Here is a 27,554-nt window from a genome sequence, read left to right on the forward strand (position 1 = left end):
ACAGCCATGACCTGATGACCGACAACCTCCATAGACATCTCCTTCCGCTGAGCTCTAAGGCGTCTCGGGATATGTAGTTCTCATTTGTTTCTCGCCGCAGAGAACTGTGGTTCGTCGGCGTTTTTTCCGGCGCTTGGCGCTGACGTCATACCAGGGGCGGCGCAGAAAGTGGGTGGGAAGAGGAAGAGGAGCGGGTGTGGTGACGGGCGCTGCTGGTGCTGTGTCAGTGTACATAATACCTGAGTGCGGGCGGGATGGCCACCCCGGTAGGTATTTACCGGCTCCGCTGCTCCCTGGTTGGGCACGAGCTGGACGTCCGGGGCCTCAGCTGCTGCCTCTTCCCGACAGGGTCGTTCGTGTCCGTATCCCGAGACCGGACGGCGCGTGTCTGGGCTCCGAACAGGTTAGTACGGTAGTAATTGAGAGGGGGAAGCCTAAGAAGGTGCCGGTGTGTGTGTGTGTGCGTGTGTGTGTGCGGGGGATTAAAGACGTCCTATAAGGTCTGGGGGCGCTCTTGCCTTACCAGCTTTTCGCGTGCATTGTGAGATCTGATGGGCTTTTTTCACCTCCCTCCTTCTGAAATGGCATAGCTGTGACTCGATCCATTGGGGAGGGAAATCGGAAGGGGAGTTGGAGCAATTGGCCGGTTAGGGCAATAAGTCTTGGCTGAAAATCTGTCCAAATTACTACTTTTTCCTGTTTTACTAGATCAGAGGTTGATGGTCCCAGATAGTTTGAACTACAGCTCTCATCAGACCTAGCCAGCATAATAATTGGTAGGTGCTTCTGAGAATTGAGGTCCTGAAACCAGGAGGATAGTGCTTTACCTGTCTTTGTAAACGGGGCTGTAGTGTTTAAAACACCAAAAAAGCAAAAAAAAAAAATTGTGTAGATGCTCATCTGTTGTGCACATATAGATAGTCCCAGCAAATAATGTGTCATCTGGCTTTATGGAAATAGAAACCAGTGTTTTCAGCCTCTGGTGAACGCACCAAAAGAAATTGACTGATGTAGCAGCATGTTCGATTTCAGCCAGAAGCAGCACCAAATCTGGCTTTTGTAGCGGAAGACAGAACTTTTATATGTTGTAATATAACATCTTCTGAAATTTATAATGCCTGCCCCAGGATGTCTTACAAATCTACAACAAAAATACAGTGTCATGTTATAGGCACCGTCAGTATAAATTCATTATTAGAAATTATTCTCAAATATTTTCCCAAACTGCTTGCTTAAATATATTATTGCTGTTGTAAGCACTGAAGTCCTTTTTTTTTAAAGTATAGTAGTAATACTGTTTCAGAGTAATACTGTGAATGAGTTAGGACTAGGTATGAAAGGCCTGAGTAGTAGTTATTTGATGTATTCATTGGAGAAATAGAAACATTGTGCCATTGGAGAAATGGAAAGTATGGTGGTTAAGGAAGTGAAAAAAAGGATGTTTCAGCTTATACAGTTTAAATTAGGTGCTTGTGGTTTGTATTATAATAGTTCCCCTGAAGAATAAATTCTTCAGGATGTTAAATCACTGAATTATTTGCAATATATAATTCTATATAGAATTGCAAATGAATTATTTGCAATAAAGTGCATGTTTCCTTTTCCTTCACACCTTAGTTTGGTGCATTTGTTTCCTCTTTGTCTTCCAGTGAATGGGATAATGCTTTCAGCTTAAATGAATTTATTGAACAATTAGAAATCAAGCCTGTCGTACAGTTAGTCCTTGACTTATAGCCATTCATTTAGTGACCGTTCAAAGTTACAACAGCACTGAACAAAGGGACTTATAACCATTTTTCACATAACTGCTGCATGTCCCCATGGTCACATGATCAAAATTCAGCCGCTTGGCAACTGGCGTGTATTTATGATGGTTGCAGTGTCCCTGGGTCAGTTGACCATCTTTATGACCACCTGACAAGTGAAGTAAATGAGGAAGTCGGATTCACTTAATAACAATGTTACTAATTTAACAATTGTAGTGATTTACTTAAATATGATAAGAAAGGTAGTAAAATTCACCTGTCTTGCTTAATAGAGGAAATGTTGGGTTTAATTGTTGTAAGTCGAGGACTTTACCTCTGGTACATCTTTATCTCTGGCTGGAACTTAATTGAAAATCCTGGGGATGCCATAGCTCATTTAAAAAATAACAAATTAAATCCGACGTTCATCTGTTTACTCTTTTAGATCAGAGGTGTCAAACTGGCGGCCCAGATACGTCACATGCAGGCTACTCCCACCCCAGCTCCATGAAAGGAAAAAACGCCACGTCATGTCACATGATGGCAATGTGATGCCGCGAGTTTGACACCTGTTCTAGATTATTTCCATTTCAAATGTATTCCAGAAGAGTTAGGATTTACAAAGAATCAGGGATTTTTTTCAACATGAATTAGAGTTTTGTGGATAAAGGATCACTATTTTAAACATTTTTAACATTCTGATCTTGTTGAAATGAAACATTTTAGTCAACGCAGTTATTTTTTTATTTTTTAGCAAAAACTCAGTCTTTGTAGAGAAAATAAGAACTATGACATTAATAAAGTATACTGTATTTTAATTTTCTATCTCAAAAGTTTTCTCAAATTCTTTAGTATATTAACACCTAGAAGTTTTATTTGAGTTGTTGATATGATTTTGGTTGTAAATTTGGTATTTATTTTTAGTCCAAACACAGGATTTCATGAAATACACTGCTTGACCGGCCATTCCAATTTTGTTTCTTGTGTGTGTGTCATCCCTCCAAGTGACCTTTACCCCCGTGGATTAATTGCTACTGGTGGTAATGACAACAATATTTGTATCTTCACTTTGGACAAGCCTACACCACTGTATGTCCTTAAAGGTCATAAAAACACAGGTAAGAAAAATCTGTTTTAACTATACAATTAAGCAATTTACGTGTAATTTCCAGTAAAAGGGCATAAGGTATCTTAGCTGTTATATATAGATAGACATATTTTGTTAGGAGAAATATTTAAATGTATGTCACTTTGTCATATTCCAAATTAATGATTCATTTGGCAGGATATTATGAATGGGCCAGCCATATTTTATTATGCTCTGAGTTGAATAAAGCTAAATATCTATGCAAGTCAGTATTAATTTGTACTTTGTACAAAATTTTATATTAATATCTATAGTTTTATAGATGATTTCACATTTGTCAATCTAGCCTTGTAAAAAGGGCAAATATATAGGGAATGGCTAAATCAACAATATTATATTGATACTGTATTGTACCTATGATCATAAACTCTATCACGATGCAGTGCATCTTTAAATAAAATACAGTAGAATCTCTGGTCACAATCATAATTCATTCCATAACTTTGGTTGCAACCCGATTTGGTCATGATCCGAACCTAATTTTGGAAATTTCGCCCTTACAAAAAAAAAAAAAATGGTACGGAAGGAGAAATTGGCCATGAAAAATCATCTTGTGAATTTTTTTGAAAGGAACCTGATTTGGTCGTGGTCAGAAGCATTCGTGACCAGAGGCTTTACTGTATTGTTGTTTATTAAAATATTTTAATTTTACAATTCTACTTAGAGAAATCCAGAGCAACATGTTGAAGGAAAGGAAAAAGGCAGTTTGAATTCAGTACTTTGTAGGAATGAGAGAAAGAGTGATAAAAAAATTGAGGCCAGGGGAAACTAAAAGAGTGTTAATACCTGTATGGAAAGGATGTTGCTTGTTTAGGTGTTTATTTTGGCTGTGGTTTCCTTGATTGTTTAGCATAATTTTTATTGCTACTTCATAAATGAAATAATTATGAAATCAGAATATGGGATTTTGTTCTGATGTATCTTTAGAATTGCAGTAGTTATCTGAAAAGCTACATCTAAGTTGTTCCTGATTGCTAGCATATCAGCACTATCAGCACTATTTTGAAGTTCGACAATGCTAATTTTGTTTTCTTTTCTAGTTTGCAGCCTCTCCTCTGGGAAATTTGGCACCCTTCTTAGTGGCTCATGGGACACTACAGCAAAAATCTGGTTGAATGATAAATGCATGATGACATTACAGGTATGGAAGCTGTTTTACTGCCATTAGTGAACCAACAGATAACGTGTGTGTGTGTTGGTATGTGCACGCTTCAGAAAACACAGATGGGCTCTGGCAGAGAAAATATCCTTTTTTTATAGGGCCACACTGCAGCAGTCTGGGCTGTGAAGATACTACCTGAACAAGGTTTGATGTTGACTGGTTCAGCTGATAAAACTATTAAACTGTGGAAGGCAGGTAGATGCGAGAGAACATTTACTGGTAGGTAATTGCCTGTACAGTTTTTAAATACAAAATTGTGAGAAACTTCTTTTTTTATGCAAAAATGGATACTCTTCCCTACCCTGTATGTTGAGATACAGAAAGGAAAAATCTTGTTTTGTTAAAAAAAACAAGCATCAGAATATTTTATTTTGCTAGCCTGGTTCAGCTTTTGTTTACTATATTCTTGAGAAATACTGTTTTTCAGTTCAGACTTTTAACTACTAGTATATCAACGTTTGATTTTACAGTACATGCACTGTAAATCAAAAAAGCTTTTTACATTTAATGAATAACATGCAAGAAAATAATTGGATCCATTTGATTGATAAGTGAATTGATAGCATTGAGTTAGATTTACAGAAAAAAGTCTAAGAAAGTTTAACATTAAACAAAGTATCTTCTCATGTTAGTGAGCTTAACCCAAAAATTCACTTCTGAGTCCTTTCATATGAGGATAACATTTCCATTGAATGTAGTTAGCCTACTGTCTGAATAAGCTTATTTGCAATTCATGTATTGTTTGTTAATACACTGTTAGAACAGAGAATAGGAAAGTGTTAAAATAGGTGACAGGCACTAGAAAAAAATGTTTTTCCTTGGAATAACTAGCTTAACAAAAATATTGTAAGCTATTGTAAACTAACAGGCCCAGGGAAATCAAATTGTATGTAGCAGAAATCTGTATGCACATTTGGGAAAAATGATTTTTTAAAAAGTTTGGAATTTTATTGAAAACAAATAAACAGGTTTGGTTAGAATCTAAAGACATGCAAGGATTTCTGGCCCTTTCTACTATTGTGGAAGGATATTTCGTGTTGGACTTTGCCACTAGAATGACAATTATTCATGTTTGAAATCTCTGTTTTGTGCAGATATGGGCCTGACACCCCAGCAACAGGCAAAATTATTCTATTATCTAATTCTATTAGCAAAGTTTCCTGTGACCGATGCTTCATTATGGAAAAGTCTCAGATATTAAAATTTAACACCTTCCTTTCTAAAATTGATCAGTTTAAGCCTCCTTCTCCATGCTGGGTGGGGAGGCAGTTGGCATCATACAGGATGTTTAACAGAAAGAAATGAAAGTCAATGTATGGTGGAGAAAGCCATTTTTTAAAATAATGGGTATGGCTGTTTATGTTACCAATCGACTCTGGTTCGTTCATAGCAGCAATAAAACTAGTGACTATAAATCATAAAGCAGTAAAACGATAACCCCCTCCCCCTAAAAAAAAACCCAACCTCTGCATCTTCATGTCTCTGGAGATTCTCTGTCATCCAGTTCATGGTTGTCCCAAAGGTGCTTTTTTTCAAGGGGCAACTGAACTTTCTGTTTTTTTCTTTGAAGATGTTTTCGCTTGTCATCCAAGAAGCTTCTTCAGTGCTTGGATTCAGAAGCTTCTTGGATGAGAAGCAAAACACCTTCAGAGAAAACCCAGAAAGTCCAGTTATCTGTTGAAAAACTACCTTTGGGGTCTGCACCTTAATCACCCTCTTAGGATGCCCTGTAGCAAAGTTCAGTTATCCTTAGTTCATTCTTCCCATCCCATCCCATCGCCTGAGTAAAAAGCCAAGTCTGGATGGTCTTCCTGACCTAAAGGCTAAGAGAAATGGGCTGCCAAATTGCAGGACAATTGCTGTTGATAAGGTGGCACAACCACGGAAAAGACATGCTTCCCAGGTCCCAGGTGGTAGGATTTTTTGGATAATCATAGGGAAATGGATGAGAAGAAATGAACGTTCACTTGACCAGTTAGGCATATTGAAATCAGATATTTGGCTCAAATACAAGTAGTCCTTGATTTGCAACTATTTAGTGACCAATTAAAATTACAACAGCACTGGAAAAAAAAGGGGGGCTTTACAACCAGTCCTCCCACTTAATGATTGTTGCAGCATCCCCACCATCACATGATTAAAGTTCAAGTGCTTAGCAACCAGCATGTGTTTATGGCAGTTGCAGTGTCCCAGCGTCAGGTGGCTGCCATTTGCAATCTTCTCAACCTGCATCCAACAAGCAAAGTCAATGCGGGATAGCAGGATTCACTTAATGACACAATTCACATAACAATTATAGTGATTTGCCTAAAAACCATGGCAAAAAAAAGGTCATGTTAAGGTCTTGCTTAACAAAAGGTCTTAACAACAAAAATTCTGGTTCCAGTTGTTGTAAATTGAGGGCTACCAGTATGGAGCTTAAATCAATGGGACACCCCAGTTTCTGAGCTAATTGAGCTAATTTTATATCCTGCGTTTTTGGGCAGGATTGTAAGGGGAAGATTACTGTTCCTTTCTGTATTTTGCATTAGATTGCTGGCGAAAGGCTATGGAAAAGTATGCAGTGAGAGAGCTATTAATTCTCACATTTTTATATGACCACAGAGGGAAAAGAAGAACTATTGTTTTCCCTTGCAGTTTGTTTTTTTGTTATTCGTGTCTGAAGCATCACAAATAACATGTAAGACATACTATATGTCATAAAATTTAAAGATAAATTTAAAATATTTCCTTGCAGTGATGCATGGAAGGTCCTTTAACCATCCTATTGTGAGTTAGTTTGCATTCAGTACCTGTAGTTTAAAATTCTGATTTGCCTCTTATGTAGCTTAATCGATATCCCTTATCAATGTAACCGGTAAACAGGATTCTGACAAGGAATGCTGAAGAAAACTATTTTTAAATCTTTTCCTTTAAAAAAAAAGTTTAATTACTGAAGAATACTTCTTGGTGGTTTATTCAGTTTGATCACTTTGTTATTTAGTCTGTTTGGTTCAAGCTGTTATTGCTGCTTTAGAAGTTCCCTAGTGGCCGGCAAAAAAAATCTCCCTAAGGCAGTAATGCCTTTTATAGGAAGTTGGAAGAAGTTGATGATAGTAATTAGTTATTTGCAACCTGTCAAATATTGAAATTGTCCTACCCTGGTAGACTAGCTAACAAGTTGTTTTAAATAACATGAAAATAGTTTTCTACTATCTTGTATTAGATTACTATGCAAAAATCATTTGTTTTATTTCTATTAGATAACTCAAAGTATGATTGATAATGGTTAAGGACTATTGACTTTATGTTGGAAATGCCAATTATAGTTTGGGCGTGTTCTGTTATTCTATTATTGCCACATTTTGGACAGAAAGCAGCAGGGATGGATTGAACTTAACGTTGTGTGTTAAGCATATGTTTTTCTTGATTATATGCTTAATACTTGGATTCTATCAAAATATCAAAAAATGTGGGGTTATTCTGAGGAGGGAGCCACCTATAAAGAATCACTATACAATAATAGTCTAATATCTGATTTTCAGCATTGATACTAATTTGAGTTTTTGTCAACTTTCAAACTAGTTTTTCCTTGCCAAAAGAAAGAAACAAGAAAATTTCTTCCTCTGTGTTAATTTATTGTAATAAAAAGGTGTACGGTATTGCTATTTACAACTTAATGCAAGGCTTCTTTAAGTATTAGAAATAGTCCAGTGCCGTTGATATTTTCATGAGCCAATGTGGCTTTAGCTGGGTATTTGAATATGAAGAGACTCCAATCTATATTGATGTATGGAAAATATATAAATGCCCATATTGAAAGGACTGCCGTAAATTTTGTATCGTGAAAATGCTTTCCCATGTATTAAGTTGCAACATAGATGCATACAGAATACACAACACATTAATATATGGTTCTCCATTTAATTGCGGCTTACGTGCCAACTTAGCTTCTGGTCTCAGAGAAAACTCAGGTAGAATAGCAATATTCATTTTATGTATATTATGAACATTATCTGTATTTAAAAGACTGATCTCACAGACCAGGAAAGCAAGAGCACTGGTGGCAATTACTGTAAGCCTGGTTGCAAAGCTTGCTTATTGTCATTTAAAAGAGGTTGAGTCAGGTCTTCTTTGTAGGGTTGAATACGGGCTCTTTTAGAGGGAGAATATAAATTTTTGAGCAATCAAAGAAATGGATTTCTAATCTATTGAACCTTTTTTTCCCAAAGGGCACGAAGACTGTGTAAGAGGCCTAGCTATTTTAAGTGAAACAGAATTTCTTTCCTGTGCAAACGATGCCAGCATTCGAAGATGGCATACATCTGGTGAATGTCTTCAGATTTATTATGGCCACACCAATTATATATATTGCATTTCTGTCTTCCCTCAAAGTAAAGGTAAGACTTGGGCTGCAAAGTAACTCTCTCTCCAGTTTTTCTTTCTTTTTAAACGAATGGCAACATCATTATTTTATTTTCTAGATTATTTTCACTGTTAGTTTAGAATTACTATTGAATAAAATCTCGGTTCCTTCCCTAGCTTTAGAATAATAGTTCAAGTTTATTACTTAACGTAATATGAATTCTTCTATCTGCCGGAGCATTCCTGGCCACCCGTCACAAACTCTGAAGTAGCAAGAGTTGTAGTGGGAGAGTTTGAGGAATGAATACATGATGCCAAGTAATAATATGGTTTGATTTTGGTTTAGCGGTTTGTGAGCACAGTGATTATGATTTAATGTTGTGTGAATGATGTCATTGTGATTTATTCAACCAGCTGTGTTACAAATAAATAAAGAGATCATAAATCATCTTAACATGTGGCCCTAGCAGTGTTCACAGTGTGCTGTCCGGGTTTGTTTAGTTCTTCCGTTTGCCTCTTCTGAGTTAAAAATTTACCTTAGATCAAGGGCTGCCATTTATTTTATTTATAAACAAAAACTTAATGGTGACTGTTGATAGACAGGCATCTTCTTTCTTCTTTGTAAGATTGATAAAATTCTATACTATAGAATTACAGGTAATCCTCAACGTACCACAGTTCCTTTAGTGACTGTTCAAAGTTACAGCTGCACTGAAAAACTGACTTATGGCCATTTTTTCACACATAACAATTACGGTCACATGATCAAAAACCAGACGCTTGGCAATTGATTCATATTTATGACCATTGCAATGTCCTGAGGTGATGTGATCCCCTTTTGCGATCTTCTGACAAGCAAACTCAATGGGGAAGTCAGTTACACTTAACAACCCTGATCCTGCCTTAATAACTGCAGTGATTCACAGTGGCCACAAAGGTGGTAAAATGGGGCAAAATTCACTTAACAAACGTTTCGTTAGCAACAGAAATATTGGGCTCAATTGTGGTTGTAAGTCAAGGACCAGTTGTACAATACTAATGTTAACATTGTTATTGATAATTAGTATAGTATAGTGTATAGTATAATATAGTACAGTATAGTCCTTGAAGGTTACTCTAAGAAGGCATTTGAGTAGAGGCCTAATAATTGGTGCTATACTTCATTCCCATGCTCTCATGCAATACAATACCGACAAATTTCTTTTTGGCTAAGCAAGCTTGATGTGGTTTAATTGTCAGATTTCTTGGTAGTTTTTCCTGAATTTGTTCAGGTTAATAGCTTGGCTCCAAAGAACATCTTCTGTGCAGTGCCGCTTCCATTGCGATGAGTTTTGTTTTTAATCCGTTGCTGCGGAGAACCCCTTCTAATATGGTGTGCAATGTAGCACAACAGTTGCTGCAAGGTAAAGGGATTTTGTCATTCTTTCAAACATATTATACCCACTCTGTAAACCTAACTGTAAGAGAACCAATGCTTCTGGTTGTATAATGGTGTGGTATGTAAGCCTTTCTATGCAATGTAGGAAATCACAGTTTCAAAAGAGAAAATATTAAGGTGGGATTATCTATTGTACATCTGCAATATGTTAATGTTTGTGTGGACATAATGTAACTGTTAAATTGAGTTCTTTTATATAGCCATGCTTTGTTGTCTCATTACAGATTTTGTTACAACTGGTGAAGATCGATCACTCCGAATCTGGAGAAAAGGAGATTGTGTACAAACTATCAGGCTTCCAGCTCAGTCTGTTTGGTGTTGCTGTATTTTAGACAATGGAGATCTTGTGGTTGGAGCAAGGTATCTTGTCACCCATTTAGATAAATTAGTAACAGCACTAGGCAAGAACAGTATTTATCAGTTTTATACAATGTAATTAAATACTGTGTTGTATTTACTAATACTGGCTGTATCACTTCAGAGTTATAGAAATGACCCTTAGCATAGTTAGGTTTACAGTCTATCCTCTTTCTTATTTAGCTTGGCTGTGAGAAGTGATTGGAAGCTTCTATTTCCATTTTTGATTAAGGAGATCAATTGAGCTGGCTTCCAGAAGCCATAAATAAGAAGAGTCACAGTTTATCAGAGTTCAGTCCCTATGACTACTACTTCAGCCACTATGGTAAAGCTTTCAATATTCTAAAATTGAAGTTTTAAGCTTCAATTGTATTGCAATAGGAGTGGATGGAACTTATGATATGAAAAGAAGTGCAGTATCACATTAAATGAGAGTTTAACATACCTTAGAGGCCGTGTTAGAGATTTAGCAGCAAAATATCATATGAAACAAAAGACATCACATCATGTTTTTCCCAAGACTACATCAGCTTCCTACCTCTCCCATCACTTGGACAGCAACTTGCTTGACTTTGAGGCAGGGATTTCATAGTTGGTAATTAAGTACCAGCTGGGAGCCCTTCCCTGGGAGTGATGTTATCCAGCTACTGGCTGTCGTAAGAAAAGGACAGTAATTAAGGGTGTTGGGGCCCTTTTGTGTAATCACTGAATGGATGACATGAAGGTAAGGACCATACCTTCAGTGGGGCTCCATGATAAAATGTACAGATGAAGTGTTTGATGCTGTTCCTAAAGAAGATCATTAGGAAGTTTGGAGGCAGATGCCCCCAGTAAACTTCTGATGCCCAAATCTGTTTCTCAATAACACCTTCAGGAAGTGGTGTGGCTCTTAATAATGTGCTGAGTGAGGGATAACATAAATTGAAATTAAATCCAAACAAGATGGAGATGCTCCCTGTGAGGGACCATGATTCCAGAGAGGTTGAAATGTGTCTGTTGTGAGTGGGGTTATCCTCTCCCAGAAGGAGCAGGTACGCAGCCTGGAAGTGCTTCTAGACCCAAATTGCTCTCTGGTTTCCCAGATTGATGCAACCTCCAGAATCCCTTTTATCAGTTTCAGCTGATAAGCCAACTGCGTCCCTTTATGGAAGAAAAGGGTGTTAAAACTGTGATGTGTGTGCTGGCAACTGCCAGGCTTGATAAACTGTAAGGCGCTCTTATGTGGGGAAGCCTCTATATCTAAGCTGGAAACTTCCGCCAGGACAAAGCTCAGCAGCCAGGTTGGTCTGGGAAGAAACACAGAGGCCATATTATGCACGGGCTTTAAAGCATTACACAGACGGCCAGTTTGCTTCTGGCCCAAACCCAAAATGTTGATTATGGCCTTTAAAGCCTTCAAATCATTGGAGAGAATGTCCCTTTTCTATGAACTGTTCACTTTTGCCACAAGAATTTCTAGCAATGGCTTGGCATTGGGCCTTCTCTGTTCCTACCATAGTTCTTTCAAATATACCCCAAGCCATATTCAGGGGCCCAATATCTAATGTTTAATTTTTTTAAAAAAAATGGTGGTTGTTACCTCTAATTATTTTATGTAGTTTACCTGTTTTTATTAGGTTTATTTTAATTACTTAGTTTGATTTTCATTTAGTTTAAATTGTAAACTGCTGAGAAATTTCAGTGGACAATAATTCCTAAATAGCAAATTAGGAGTAAGCAGTGGCTGCTGATATCTTTTATTATTTGAAAAATACACCTTGCCTGTTAGCTTTCTTTTCTCTACATAATTAATAGCTCTATAATAACCATTGATCATCTCAATTTAAAACAGAACCTCCATATTCAAAGGTAGTGAACTTTAGATACTGGAGAAAAAGTTTCTCTAGTTGAACCAGCAAAGTTCTTAGAGATATTGTAGCTATTCTGAATTTCACTCTGTTCAAACTATTAATCAAAGAAGTCATTAACACAGAGTTTTTTTTTATGAATTTTGAAGATGTCCTTCAGGATATCTTATTGTTTTGTGACTTTAGGACACATTGTTGTGTTCATGGAATCTAATGTTTCCTTCCATGTCTTTAAAAAGTAGACTGAAATGTTAAAATATGCCAGTCTCTGATATTTCATTGCATTATTTTGAATTCATTGGAGGGGGGGAAACTAAGATGGGTTTTTTTGTGAGCTGGACCTTTTAGACACAAACATACCAGTAAATGGTAAAGTAATGATGGAAATACTTTGTTGAATAACCAGAACAATTTTTACTCTTCTTCAGTGATGGAATTATCAGAGTGTTCACAGAATCTTTGGAGCGCACAGCCAGCCAGGAGGAGATTTGTGCTTTCGAAAATGAGCTTTCTCAAGCAACTATTGATTCTAAAACTGGTGACTTAGGGGACATCAGTGCTGATGAGCTTCCTGGTAGAGAACATCTGCATGAACCTGGTATGGCACTGTTGTCTTTCCCTTCCCCCAAAAGTTAAAGCAAAAGTTAATGACTTTTGAACATACATCCTAGAAATCTTAAATAAATATTTGCTGCCTGTTTAAAAATGAGCAATCTTTGATGCTATCTCCAACAGAACAATTTAAAATCTAGGAATAAAAAAAGACAGGAAGCACTGTGTATGCTATAGTGAAGTGCTGAACGATGGAATAAAAAATAAATAGAAATGTGATGAACTGAATGCATTTAGAGGTAACTTTCCACATGCTGAGTTCAAAATTTAGAGAATAGCCCTTTAGTTTAAGAAAGGTCAGATAACAAAATAACTTTTGATCCTTGAAATAAAATCTGAATTAATGTAAGACCGGATTTGTCATTATTATTTGTCAACACTATTAGAAGATGAGATCATGGCTTTATTTTTTATTTTTGCCTAACTATGGTTATACCATTCTTCCCATTATGTGTACACGACTTGTTGGAAGAGAGCTTCTCTATAATCCAGCATACACAAGAGTTACAGCAAACTGGAAACCTTAAGCAAAGAAAAATAAAACAAGAATAACAAGGCTGCTATTATTGAAATTTAGCTTTGCTTAGTCTTTCTGATTTCTTTTTTCTTATCTTTATTTTTGATGGAGCCAATTTAATTCTAGTAAAGTATTCCTTCTTAAATATACAGTATTTATTTAAAACTGGGAACTTTAACTTTTTATTTCTTTACTGCCTTGTTGGTTTCTTTGCTGCTGCTGCTGCATGATTGCTTACTATATAAGCAATTATTTAGTAAGTTAGAGTTATTATTCAGCTAATGTTTAAAAGATGTCACAACCAGTTTCAATAGAAACAATTACATCTTTATTCTTTATCCTTTGGAGTCTATTTCTCAGTTCACAGGTTGTGGCAAACCCACAATTTGTTTTGAGTTGTGCTGTGTTGAACAACCTATTGGAACCCAATTCACATACAAAGCTAAATCGTAAAGCATGGCTTATACACCTTAATGGTTTTAATTTATATAACTGGCTGCTATTTTTTTAGTTTACAGAAATAGAGTAAATGGTCTCCTCCCTCCCCATGTAGACCGATTCAAGATGATTTGTGCATTTGCATACATACATTTTTAAAATAGGAAGTATTTTGTGATACATGTCAATTGTGTAGGATTAGAGACATGAGGACATTTTTACTCCTGAGAATCTCTTATACAAATTCCAATTTGCTACAAGAGAATGTGCCACAAAATCCAATTTGATTTCAAATCGGTCATGTTCAGTTACATTTTCACAAACTAGATTTTATTATATAGGCATGCATTATATTTGGCTAGTTGTGTACCACTTTGTACATTCATATTTATTTATTTGCTTTTAAAGCTGTCTCTAGTTGATGAATAATCAAGGGTCTGTTATAACCATTACATCAAATGTTTGCATTAAGCATGCTACTTTATATTAGAAGCCTTAAATTCTGGGAAGATGAATCAGGTGAATTTTATTGGAACTTCTTATGAGAGAATTCTTACATACATCTGCATACAATCAAAGGAGTGTTCCATTTTGATGTAAGCAATGTGCAAAGGAATAAGAAATAGTCAAGGAAATCAAGAGGCATGAATAGAGGTAGTCCTCGACTTACAACTGGCCATTAAGCGAGTTAGTGATTTACGACATGGTTCGCTGTGGCCCAGTTTTCGTGATTTATTAAATTATGTTCTTTCCCAATTATTTATTATCTGTTTCAATTAGCAGTAATATTGGTATGCCTTTTATATTCAGAAATGAAACTGTCACCAATCTATGCTTTCCTCACCCCCATATGCATCTACAAAAACATGTATGGCCTTCAGCATGGGCCCATAGACACTGAGAACTATTTGGCCTTTGGTCAATCAGGGCTCTCGCATAACAGTTTTTCTAAAGAGGATATAGAGTAAGTTACAAGTTGTAACTTACTTAGTTGTACCCGTGCCATTAACAGCATTCTCTACAGTACTAATGGTACAAAATCACATTTATTGGTGGGTGTACCAGAAGCATAACCAAAACTTTACCCTGAAACATGTTTACGCTACACTACGCAAGATATAAATTTTAATTTAGAGCAGGTTTTCTCAGCCTTTTTTTACCCCAGAAAAAGCCCTTGAAATAATCTTTGGACCTCAAGAGGGTTCCTCAATAAAACTGGGGAAAAAACACAAAAATATTACTACACAGTTAACTTCTAACCCATGTTTTACAATGTTTACAACAATAGCGGGTAAGAGTTTCCAACAATGCAAGTGGCCCATTCTGTAAAATTCAACAAGTATTTTTTTTTTACTCATATATTTTAGGGTAAGACAAACCTTCCAGAATTATCACATTTTAATGCAGGAAAACATGTTGGTTATTATTTTCTGAGGTCATACAGTGAATGTTCTTTTCTATACATTTTAAGGTACAAGAGATGGGCAAACGAGACTTATTAAAGACAATGGAAAAGTTGAAGCTTACCAATGGAGCAGTAGTGAAGACAAGTGGATCAAAATTGGAGATGTTGTTGGCTTATCTGGAGCTACCCAGCAGACATCTGGAAAAGTTTTGTTTGAAGGAAAGGTAAATTATTTTTCCTAAATGACTAATTGTTCAGTGTGCATGATCATCTCTGTGCTTTGAAGGAAAATATAGGAAAATCACTGTTTCTATTTTGACTTCCGTTGAAAGGAATACGACTATGTTTTCACTATTGACGTAAATGAAGGTGGCCCCTCTTATAAGCTGCCATATAGTATTACTGATGATCCATGGCTGACAGCATACAACTTCCTGCAAAAGAATGACCTGAATCCTGGGTTCCTGGATCAAGTGGCCAAGTTCATAATAGATAACACCAAAGGGCAAACGCTGGGACGCACAGAGGCTGGCTTTTCAGACCCTTTCACAGGTAAGGGTAAAAATTATGTCCTTGAACTGCTGGAAAAAGCATTTTCTATATGTAATGCAGATCCTGGCATTCTTTTGCCTCATCCATGTTCAGTCAGCATTCATTTGTTCAAATTTCAATCAAGACCTGGCCAAGCGTTATTGCTGCTTGAAAATAAAAATACTTGATGCCTCAAACTTTGTAAGATAAAATGGGCTTAAAACGGAAACTCCTTGGTCTTAATCAAAGATATTAACCATTTCACTGTTTGTGCAACACTAAATAGTATGTGCCTTCCTGAGCCTCTACAAAGCATGTAGTCAGAATTTAGCAGTCAAAAAATTCAATTATATTTTTTCATAACAAGGGTCAAACAAAAAGAAAATTAAGTGTTTTTATCATGTTACCCTGTTCTCAACTGAACCAAGCAAGCAAGCCATTCCATTTCTGGTGATAAAATATTGTAAAAGAAAGTTCACTAATATAAAATAAGTCCTTTACGAATATATATAATCTACTGGATAATTAAAACAATTGGATCATAGATGAGAAACATACAGGATTCTCCTGAGACACCAGTGGATTGCCTCAGATAATACTTTGGACATATTGGGTGTGAAAGTCCTGCTCTCATGTGAAGTTTATGATGCTGGCATGAGAAAAAGTTGATGACCAGCAGCAGGTGGAATTAAGGGAGTGATAAGATGCTTCATTGGAAGGTCTGAAAGGCTATGTTGAGGATAGACCATCTCAAAAAAGGTTGTTCTATCTGTGTGGTCATTAAGAGTGGATGCCAGCTTGGTAGCACATGATCACTCATTCAATGTGATAATGACCTTGTTCTTCTGTTGGTTACATCTTTTCACAGGTAGTGGTCGCTATGTTCCAGGTTCTTCTTCAGAATCTAATGAAGGACTTGCCACAGATCCATTTACAGGTATGACTCTTTTCCAAGTCACTAAAATTTGGTTCACAATATGAAAAATGCACAGTGTTGACGCCATGCATTTTGAATCAGATGAATGTTCCTGATAAGAAAAAGGAAAAGGTTATACCACCAAATGTGTGCAAGCATGTATACAATTTGAGCAGCTAAAACCCATCCTAATAAAGCAGTGTTTTATACCTCCAGATGCAAATTAATGTTAACTGAAGCCAAAAAAGATAATAGATTATATTTCATCCTCATATTTATGAATAATGCTATTGGCCTATATTCAGCTTACAAATGTAGATAGAAAATAGCAGGAACCAGTGTTTTCAGACAAATGTACAAATTACACATGGTACATCAGTTATGATGTTTAGATATTTATTATGTATTTATTGATTATTTCAATTTATTTAGCTGTCCATCTCAAATATATTTCTCTGGGCCACTCACAAACAAAAAAAATATAAAAGACTAAAACAATATAAGAAAAATAAAAACAAAAAAACCCCACGCAACCAAATTCATAGCTGCAGTAGTCTTAACATCCATCGATAATAATCAACACAGCACAAGTTTTACCACATTCCTGATTTCCCATGCCTGTGGCAGAACTACATTTTCAGGGCCTGAAACCAATCTGATTTCCAGAGGACGATGTTCCAAAGGGTGGGAGCCACTAGCTTTATTTTTGTAAATAGCTCAAGCCTTAAGAGGTCTCACGCAGATCCTGCAAGAATTTAGTAAATTCTTGGCCATTTTTTTAGCTTTTAAATTTAATTAGGTTCTTGACTGCCATCTAGTGGCATTTCTGTCATTTTGCCTACCAATAGATGTACTAGGCCCGTGATGGCGAACCTATGGCACACATGTCACAAGTGGCATGCAGAGCCCTCTCTTATGAGCATGCAAGCCATTGCCTCAGCTCAGCTCTGCCGCGCATGTACCGCGTGCCTCCCGCTAGCCAGCTGGTCTTTAGATGTCTGCCAGGCATACATGGGGGTGCATGCGCAAGGGGTGGGGTGTATGCATGGGGATGGGGCGTATACACAGGAGACACGGGCATATGCAGGAGACGCATGCACATATGCGGGAGACTCGTGCAAGGCACGTGCGCACATTGGATTTTGGGAATGTGCGCGCGTGCACGCTTTGGGCACTCGGTGCTGAAAAGGTTAGCCATCATTGTACTAGGCTATAAATCTAGTATTAACTAAGAGAATGAGAATTGTTTGACGCTGTTCTTTTTTTTATTGTTACTTGCTTTGTTTTCACTTCGTACTTTTCATTTATATCAGTCAATAGGCCCTTCCTTATATTATTCAGAAGTTACCACCAGTTGGTATTATTATTTGTTTTATTTTTATCCTGTTTTAATTATTTTTATAAATAAGGCAGGGATTATATCTAGTACTCACTTCCTCTTCTTATTTTCCTGACAACAATCCTGTGAGGTGAGCTGGGCTGAGAGAGCGACTAGAACTCATAGTCTAGAAAGTACAACAAAATCAGATGACTATATTAAGAATGAAATATGGATTTGATTTTTTATCAAAAGTGAATGTCTATATAAGCTTGTACTATAAATGTCTATGTAAGCTTTGTAAATATACCTTTATTTGTTATTGTTGTTTTCTTTTTAAGGTACTGGTCGTTATGTCCCAGGTGCTACATCTGATCTTTCAACCTCTCAAAGTGGAACTCATCCAGTTCCAGGTAAGTGGACAGGTTTTCACAGTTAAGAAATTATCTTCCTTATTTGTCACAGTCAACGAATACAATTCCTTTGTTGCCATTTACCTGTTTGGCTACTTTTTATAGCTAGAACCACTGCTAAGCTATCACTGAATAAATCATATTTTATATAAATCATATTTTATTTTACAGTTTCTCCAGGCTTTGAAATATTATTGGCCTTTTAAAAGTATATATTGAGAAGGGTACCTATATTATGGTGCAACTGGCTTCATTCATTGTTATAAATGGTGGTTTACAAACCACAGCAGTCGGATTTACATTACATGTTAAACTTGAATAAATCACATTTCTTGCAGCAGTGTGTGAATCATAATAAAGAATTTGGGACATTATTATTAACTGTTCACAGCAGTGTGAAGTCACAGCTGCCAATTCTTCAGATAATATTAGCTTTCATATGCATCAAGTTCTTCCCAAGATCTTGGATGTTAATAATGTATCAGCGTATTGTTGTTTATTTCCCACCTTTGATATTTTTATAAAACTCAAGACAGTGAACATACCTCATATTCTTTCCTCCTGTTTTACTCACAACAATCATCCTGTGAGGTGGGTTGGGCTGATAAAGAGTGACTGGCCCAAAGTCATCCAGCTGGCTTTTCAACCTAAGGTGGAGCTAGAACTCATAGTCTATTACAACAGGTAAATGAGGTTTATAACAAATGTAGGCAGATCAGGGTATGATGAGCAGAGGTAGTAGGCAGTGCCAAATAAAGCAAATTATAAAAATAAAATTAATAGACTTACTTTTGACATTTTTAGGCTATATCAGTAACAATAGTATATGTCTGTATGTGTTGATGTGCACATGCATTCACTCATGCTAATCTTTTAAATGTTACATTTCAGGTGTATAACTTTTATGTGGTATTTATAAAGCTTACTACGTAAAAATTTTGCTTTTGTTGTCACTTTTATTTTATTCATACTGTGGTCCTTAAAGGTTGTGAGCCCTTTTGAATTTTTGGTATTTCTGGCTAAATTTGATCTAAATGTAACCTGTTCTCTATACAAGTCTTAAAATTAAATAAAAAGAACCCAATTAAAAAAATGGGTCAAACGTATTTGTTCATTGATTTATTGTTGATTGAGGAAAATGGTCCAAGATGACATATTTATATATAGCAACAGTGGTTGAATCTTTGATTTCAGTAACTGGTATCCCTCCTTTGGCCAACAATAATTGTTACTAAATGTTTCTGATAACTGTTGATTAACTACTGGTGTAGTTTGGCTTGGAGGAATTTTAATCCATTAAAAGCCCCTTCCTCCTTACAGAACAACTTCAACTCAGGGATGTTGGTGGGCTTCCTGAAATGAACGGCCTATTCCATGTCTTTCCACAACATTTCTACAGAATTTCTATAGAATTAATGCCAGGTCTTTGACATGGACAATCCAAAATATTAACTTTCTTTTTATTTAACCATCCTTTGGTCATACAACTTGTATCTTTGGGGTTATTGTCTTGCTGCATGAGTCACTTTCTCTTGAGCTTCAGTTCACGGACAGATAACCATGATATTTTCCTGTAGACATCCCCAAATGATGCTGCTTGGAAAACAACTGTGAAGATTGCAAATCGCAACCATGTGACTGCAGAATGCTGCAACCGATGATCTGGTTGCCCAGATTGCAGTCACATAACCATGGAGGTGGTACAACAGTCTTCAAAGATAGGTCACAAATCTGGTCATTGTAACTTAGAACCATCATTAAATGAACAGTTGAACGTGAGAACTATCTGTAACTTTAGATAATTTTCCTCCATGAAGAAGTATATTTTTGACTCATTTGCTTAATTGAGTTTTATCTTTATCTAGGTTTAAGAGAAAATGAGAATAGATCACATTTTAGGTCATATTTATTGAAATACTGAAAATTCAAAAAGGCTCAGAAACTTTTTAAGTACCCCTGTGGTTGACAATCAAGTACTTTACTCTTCATTCAGTATATCAGCAAAAAAACTGATTCTCTGCTAAATTGGCTTGCAATTTCTCCTTTTCTTTTTACATTTATTCTTTAGGGCCCAAACCAGTGGTAGCTAACACTGAAAATATTTATTTTCCAAAGAAAGAAGCTGTTACATTTGATCAGGCCAACCCTTCATTAATACTGGGTAAGTATAGTTGTAATGACTTCTTCAACGATTTGTGCAAAAAGCATTTTTTCTGGCACATTAGTCTTGAAATTTTTTTAATCCCTTGGTACTTACAAACTTCTTCACTTTAATTACATGCCTAAGTATAAATATAGAAACAGAATTTATGTTTTTAATAGAGTGAAGCTGCTATTTGCTTCTCATAAAGTATAGGTGTATTGCAGGTCAGTTTCTGTTTCCCCAACAATGCTCTGTTTTCTCCTATTGGAGAAAATGTTGGACTGGAATAATGCTAAATTTGTTCCGTTTACTTTTTTGTCTTTCTGATAAGCCATCAGGCATAATCTTTCCTGGGTAACCTTTTTGTTATCAGGCTGAACATTAAAAACACTGCCCGCTTTCTCCTCTTTACATAGCTGAAGACATCGTAAGAGGAGGGCGGTGTTAATCTATGGTGGCAAAAAATATGAGTTAAAAAAAAATCCAAACAGCAGCTTTTCTGACTGCCAAATTTTATGCAAAGAATAAAGCTTTTGTGAGTTGCACTTACTTCATCAGTTGTCTAGAGTTTTTAGTTTTTATCCCATCTTTTTTTACATATAACTCAAGCCAGCAAATTTACCTAAAACTCCTCCCTGTTGATTTCCCCACAACAAGAATCCTGAGGGGTGTTGGGCTGAAAGAGAGTGATTGGCTGAAAATTACCCAGACAGACTTCTTACCTTAGACAAGACTCACAGTTTCCTGGTTTCTAGCCTGTTGCCTTAAACACTGTACCAAATTGGTTTTCTATGCACTCTGTGTAAAGTGAGCTGCAATTCTTGAAAGTTTGTCTCTCTTAATAAAATATCTTAGTTAGACACATAGCTGAAATAGTTGCCAAAGGGTGCAAGCCGTAAGCTACAATCGAATGGATTCTTATGTGCTAACCAATACAATATAAACCATTTTTGTTCTCGAAACATCAAAATTAATTTTATGTTACCACATGAACAGCATTCATTATTGCAGAAAATAGTGTTCAAATAGTGTTCTGAAATCCTGGATTCCAATAAATCTGAATTAGCCAGCTCGTGATATCTTCTCTGACACAACAAGTTTCTTTAGGTGGGGCACCTATTTGCTGCATCATCACAACTTAGATGGCAGTTTTGATATATAAGTTATATTTGAAAGTATACATATTAATGGTAAAAATTGGTTTTCAAAAGCTGTCAATAGTCTATTATTTATTACTTCCCTGATCTTATAACCATTCCTAGTTTCAAAAATGTTCATAAGACCTTCTAAATTAAGAATGGATCCAGAGTTTTGAGCTAAAGGAAAGTATCTCAAGGCCATAATACCAAAGTCTGATATCAAAGTTTTATGAAGCTGTTTTCAAGGACTCAGGATTTCAGAAAGGGTTGCATTAGAAGTCATAACTTTAGCTCAATAATCACTTTTTATTTCAGTTTTTGACAGGCACCCAGTAGAGACTGTGTTGATTAGCAGTTATTTTGTCCAGATCTTTGTAAGATCTTTGCTGGTACTTGGGAACTCAAAGCATGTGTTCCTACCAATATTTAACACAAACTTAAAGCAATTATAAATCTTCAATTACTTTTCATATTTTTTCACTTGTACTTCAATCTTAAATATATTTGTTTGAAAATATGTTCTAGTGGATCTTATTTTCTCTGCTAAATATGCCTGGGACTACAGCTTCTACATAACACCTGACAATTTATAAGCTATTTTGGATTAGAAACTGGTGATAGACTGTATATATATTACTATTCCATGTCTACAGCAAATTTATTGCTTTTGGGCAGTTTTATAGTATGTAGAGATTACTAAAGTTACACCTAATTTAAACATAACGATGGAAAAATCAACAAGTCATGCATGGATGAAGTAAGGTGGGTTGTCTCTAGACTAGGGGTGTCAAACTCATGTAGTCACAGTGTAGTCATGTAATGTATCGTGACTTTTTCCCCCTTTGCTAAACTGGCTAGTTTAGTGTGACACATCTGACTTGCAGACCGTGAGTTTGACAGCCCTGCTCTAGGCTATCTCAGTTTTTAAACTTTTTTTGAAAGTTAGTAAAATGTGTTTTATAAACTGAAATTCATTAATTTATATAATTAACGCACACAGTTTGATGTTAAGGAATGCTTTACCATATTGAATTTGTTCCATTCAGTAGTTATAAGAAAAATAATGCAGTGTTTTTATAACAAGGAATTAAATGCATTGTAGAAATAACTAGAAACTCATTTCAAATTATCTGACATCTCCCATGCAGGTAAGATGAAAGAACTAAATGGAGATGTACCTGAAGAACAACAGTTAACTGAAGATGATCTTGATGTTTTAGAAAAGATGCTATCTGTAATGTGTAGTGTGACCTTGGAAACACCCACACGAGAGCAGCTGAAAACTTTGTGGAAAGCGATTAACTGGCCAAATGGTATGCAGTAATTGTTGAGGACAGATCTCACAAATTATATGGACTAAAGGCAGTATCTTAATACATCCTTTTTAAGTAAGCCATTTTTATCCCACACTTACCTTAGATCGGTACACTCCTTATTTAAAGTTGAGAAATTTTTTGTATAGCTACATACATATTCAACATGCTCTTTCCTTTTGTAGTAAGCAACATTATGCAGAGTATAAAAAAGGAATAAAAAACAATATGCAAAGGAAATTGAAAGCATGAGAAAGGAGAAAAGAGAGTCTAGCTAAAGCTTCTTTACCCTAAAGCCATTCATTTTATCCCTCCACATCTTCCTGTCTTTACAAACCATCCTTGTTTCTACTATATCATATACTGATTCATACCTTGCTTTTTTTCCTATTTAAAATTCTTAGTTCTCTCTTTTGGAGGATGTGATCTCCATCCAATCATAATTGTTTTCAGTCTTCTCCTTCCTCTCAACTCTTTCTTCATTCATAATATTTACAGAAAGCCCTAAATATATAAACTCTAAGCAGTGTAGATGTAAGGAAAATTAAAATCCATGTTACATTGTATAAAGTGGCCTCTCAGGATCTTCACCGTGAACCAATTTTTCATTAAAAACGAATGGATTAAAATGCCTTCTAAAACATTGAGGGAGAGAAGCCATGCATGCCTCCAAAGGGTTGCTGTTAAATATTGTACAGATAATTACCAAAAAGTACACCTTCTGGTCTTTCCAGAAATGGAAGCTTCAGCAAGCCCTCCATAGATGACTTGACCTGGTCATCCTTAGCAAATGATCCTGCTAATTGTGACTCTACTATAATTGATGTTCCTGATTAGAAATCTGGCCACTACATTCTATGCCAGTCGTACCTTCCAAATCTTTGTATTTAAAGGCAGCCCCGGGTAGATGTCTTGCAGGTTCCATTCATGGTGATCAAGGCAGGAGTTACAGTTGCTGAGACTTCCTTGTCCAGGTAGGTTTGTAACTGGCGTATCTGTTAGAGCTGGGCCTCCTGGCCATGATTTCCACCTTTTGCTCCAGCGGGAACCACAAATCCAGGAGCCCCTTCTTCCTCAAATCACAAAAACTGGTTTCATCAGGGCCGTTCAATCCCGTTCTAGAGCAACTACAGCAATATGTTTCTGATAGAGTTTCATCTTCATTTCAGATGATGATGAGGATGATGAATACAAGCTATGTAGAAATGTGAATTGCCTTAGGAATTCTCATGAAGCAATATAAACTTTTATAATGCATATTTTTTAAAATTTGATTATAGTTCTCAAATAATTGTGAATGTTATAAACTTTCTTAGAAATTAAGAATTGTGGTAGTTGTAACACAGTGTTTTGCTTGGACTATTCTGATAAACAGGTACTTTATTATTATGCCATAGTTGCCACTGTGTGAATATGGAGGTCTTTGCCTAAGTCTTTCCACTTTGTAGAATTGCTTGACAAAATTCTTGGTATATCTACCAATGAAGAAAAATGGGGAATCCATGTACTAGAACCAACTAAACGCATGATTGTTTTCCTTTAGAAAAAAACTGTTTGGGGCCTTTTCCTTATCTGTGATTTCAAAAGTAAAGGTAAAGGTTCCCCACGCACATACGTGCTAGTTGCTTCTGCCTCTAGAGGGCGATGCTCATCTCCATTACAAAGCTGAAGAGCCAGCACTGTCCGAATACGTCTCCGTGGTCATGTTTAAATGCCGAAGACGCACAGAACACTTACCTTCCCACTAAAGTGGATCCTATTTTTCTACTTGCATTTTTTACATGCTTTCAAACTGCTAGGTTGGCAGAAGCTGGGACAAGTAATGGGAGCTCATTTCATTACGCAGTGCTAGGGATTCGAACCACCGAACTGGCGACCTTTCTGATTGAGAAGCTCAGCGTCTTAGCCACTGAGCCACCATGTCCCTGTGATTTCTAAGGTTAGGGTAATTAAAAATTAAAAAAACCTGCAGAAAGCAGCAGTGGCATATTTCTGTATTTTTGTCAAGAAAATTATATGGTTATGTCCTTAAGGCCACTAGGATGTAGGCCTTCACTTACAAGAGTGATTTTAATGAATCGCTTGTTTGCTTTCCATTTCTTGCCTAATCATGTATCCAGTTTTGCAGCTTGCTCTATCTTCTAGGAGCTTCCTTCTCATGAACAGTTTTATTTGCTTAGGAAATTCATGCAGCTGCCCATCTTCCAAAATGTGACTGTTGTTATAAACAGTTGCTTGTTGCAAACAGTTGTTGGACAGTTTAGAAAGCTTGAGGCATAACCATCATCTGTAGACAAGAATGAGCAGATGGGTGAATTAGTTGGTGGTGGGATGACATTCTCAGATTTTCCATTGCTGATATTTATTTGAGAAGAATGTTTTAAGAATGGAAAGGAACAGTAAAATTCTCAGGGTTATGATGCAATATCCATACTATATTTTTAGCTCATATTTAAGCCATCTTTCAGAATTGCCTAATTTTCAAGTGAATGAAGGCAAATATATATGTCCCAGGATAATGTTGGTGACCAATCTGAGTTGGTTACTGGGACTAAAGGTTTATTCTTCCAAACTTTTGGAGCCCATCCTCAGGGAACTAGTATACTGCTGTATCATCTTACAGACAGGTTAGATTAATTTGGATTTTCATAATATGCTATATTCAGTCCATTGTTGCAAATGCTGTGGCTTTGATATTAGTACAAAGATCTATAGATTAATTTCTAGTTAGCCAACAATCTTACTTATTAAATTCAAATCTCGTATAGGTTGAGCGTGATTCCTGCTGATTTCATGAAGACGTGCCCAATTTTCTCGGCAACAGTACAAAAGTGGTTTGCCAGAGCTTTCTTATTGAATATTTCTTAACTTTCCAGCCTAGTTTACAGCATAATGTTTCCTTAATACCTCTTATATAACTAATAAGACTTTACTGCTTTCCAGATTCAGAGTATGTACGGGTACTACATAACAGAGATGCTATGTGCACGCCCATTTATATTTCAAATCATTGCTTCCCTTTTATATCTAGACTTCTGAATAGATTTCTAGTCAGGCCTAGTGCCACTTAGCTTCTGGGCCTAAACATGGTCATCCACCTAGACATTCTAAATGGAGTCCCTGTGAATGAATTCATTTTAAGATCCCTAATGTTTAATTTTTCCCTTTTTGCCAGTGGGAATATGAAATGTGTTCCTGAGAAAACCATTTCATTCCTAACCTTTGCTGAGTTAATTCTGCTCAGCTATTGGAATAGTGAGAGTTACCAATTTACTGACAATTCTGTACAATTTAATAGGAAAACCATTAACTGCTTCTGTATTTCTGTTTTTAGACTTTGTCTTTCCAGCACTAGATATTCTTCGATTAGCAATCAGGCATCCCAGCGTGAACGAAAGCTTCTGTGGCGAAAAGGATGGCCTTCAGTTCTGCAGTCATCTCATCAAATTCCTGAACCCTGGAGGAAAGCAAGCCAATCAGATGCTGGCTCTGCGAATTTTATGCAATTGTTTTATTCACCCAGTTGGCCAAAAGCTCATGATGGCACAGGGGGACTCCATAATGTCACAAGCAATAGAACTGAAGCTGAGCAGCAATAAGAACATTCACATTGCACTGGCTACGTTGGCTTTAAACTATGCTGTTTGTCTACATAAGAGTAACAACATTGAGGGCAAAGCTCAGTGTTTGTCAGTGATCAGCACAGTCATAGAGGTAGTGCAAGACCTTGAAGCTATTTTTAGACTGCTTGTGGCTCTTGGGACATTGATCAGTGATGATTCAAATGCTGTACAATTAGCCAAGTCCCTAGGAGTCGATTCTCAAATTAAAAAGTATTCCTCTGTATCAGAACCAGCTAAAGTAAATGAATGCTGTAGATTTGTTCTTAATTTGCTGTAAACCCCTCCTTTTGAAAGAAACAAAACACTTGGGAATCTAGGACTATATCAAAGATATCCATTTTCGTATTTTACAAAAAAAAAAAATTGTGGGCAAACTCTGGAAATGAAAAGATCTGAATAAATTTTTTTGCACTGATTTTAAAAGTGTTTTTCTTCGAAGCTGTTAAGTGCATGCTTATTTTAAAGATAAATTTAGTAGCTTCTGTAGGTTAGGAGTAACAAAAATTACTAAGGAAATCTTGATTTATTGACATGTATGACACATTTACGCTGCTTTTCATCAGGCAGAAATCACTTGCAGAATGGATTCTTGTTTCATTGAGTGCCTCTATTTTGGTAAAACCATCTAGAATCCATTTGTATCTGGGATTATTAGATCCACAAGGCTGCAAGAAGAAAGGACTGAAAAGTTATCTTGAGCAAGCAGAAATTTTCTCACAATCCATTGAGAGCTGGAAGGAAAAGTTAACTACATTTAAGTTTTCTATTGGAAGAGATTCCAGCAATATGTTTTGATATTAGTTCCTTACTTATTCTTTGAGCTTTTACATTGTATGACACTACTAATAATGGTCCTGATTCCTTATGAAAGTGGGGATATGTCAGGAAGTTGACTTCCCACATACAGAAGGTGTCTTTTTAACCACCATTCCAGAAAAATCTAGCATACCAGGAAATAGGTCTTTTGTATTTCCAGGTGTACTGTTCTCTTTTTCATTTTTGGTTGTCTTTCTATAGAATATTTCTTCAGAGTACATATAGTTCTATCTTTCTCTGAATTTAGTGATAACCTTCCCACTGTTGAGTGCAGTGTTATCTTCAGCCAGCCAGATTTGCAAGAATAATGCTACAAAGTATGAGCTGTCT

At 36.3% G+C, this 27,554-nt stretch overlaps 1 protein-coding gene across 3 annotated transcripts; it reads left to right on the forward strand.

Annotated features, from left to right (window-relative positions):
* Positions 1-147: 147 nt before the first annotated feature.
* PLAA (phospholipase A2 activating protein) lies at positions 148-26,823 on the forward strand. Of its 3 annotated transcripts, XM_087926541.1 has the most exons (16): positions 162-266; positions 349-403; positions 709-776; positions 2,670-2,863; positions 3,933-4,033; positions 4,153-4,273; positions 8,266-8,433; positions 10,061-10,196; positions 12,469-12,638; positions 15,079-15,236; positions 15,345-15,564; positions 16,412-16,480; positions 18,119-18,190; positions 20,259-20,351; positions 22,621-22,785; positions 26,120-26,823. In XM_087926541.1, exons 5-16 carry the CDS (start codon positions 4,019-4,021, stop codon positions 26,683-26,685), a joined length of 1,953 nt encoding a protein of 650 aa, XP_087782667.1. In that variant the 5' UTR covers positions 162-266; positions 349-403; positions 709-776; positions 2,670-2,863; positions 3,933-4,018; the 3' UTR covers positions 26,686-26,823. The 3 variants fall into 3 exon arrangements, with proteins under 3 accessions (XP_026569208.1, XP_087782667.1, XP_026569209.1); XM_026713424.2 differs by having other exon boundaries at positions 263-403; XM_026713423.2 differs by lacking the exon at positions 709-776 and having other exon boundaries at positions 148-403.
* Positions 26,824-27,554: the final 731 nt, after the last annotated feature.

This window comes from Pseudonaja textilis, chromosome 2 (genome assembly GCF_049901715.1).
Source record: "Pseudonaja textilis isolate UNSWEBS1 chromosome 2, rPseTex1.2, whole genome shotgun sequence".
In the NCBI taxonomy this organism is placed as follows: Eukaryota; Metazoa; Chordata; class Lepidosauria; order Squamata; family Elapidae; genus Pseudonaja; species Pseudonaja textilis.

Bases quoted from the DNA above. Each gene is read 5' to 3' on its own strand.
- PLAA (XM_026713423.2), top strand. From the start codon at position 255: ATGGCCACCCCGGTAGGTATTTACCGGCTCCGCTGCTCCCTGGTTGGG. The intron at 10,197-12,468 runs GTATCTTGTCAC...ACTCTTCTTCAG, and splicing joins GATCTTGTGGTTGGAGCAAG to TGATGGAATTATCAGAGTGT. The intron at 20,352-22,620 runs GTAAGTATAGTT...TCTCCCATGCAG, and splicing joins CAACCCTTCATTAATACTGG to GTAAGATGAAAGAACTAAAT.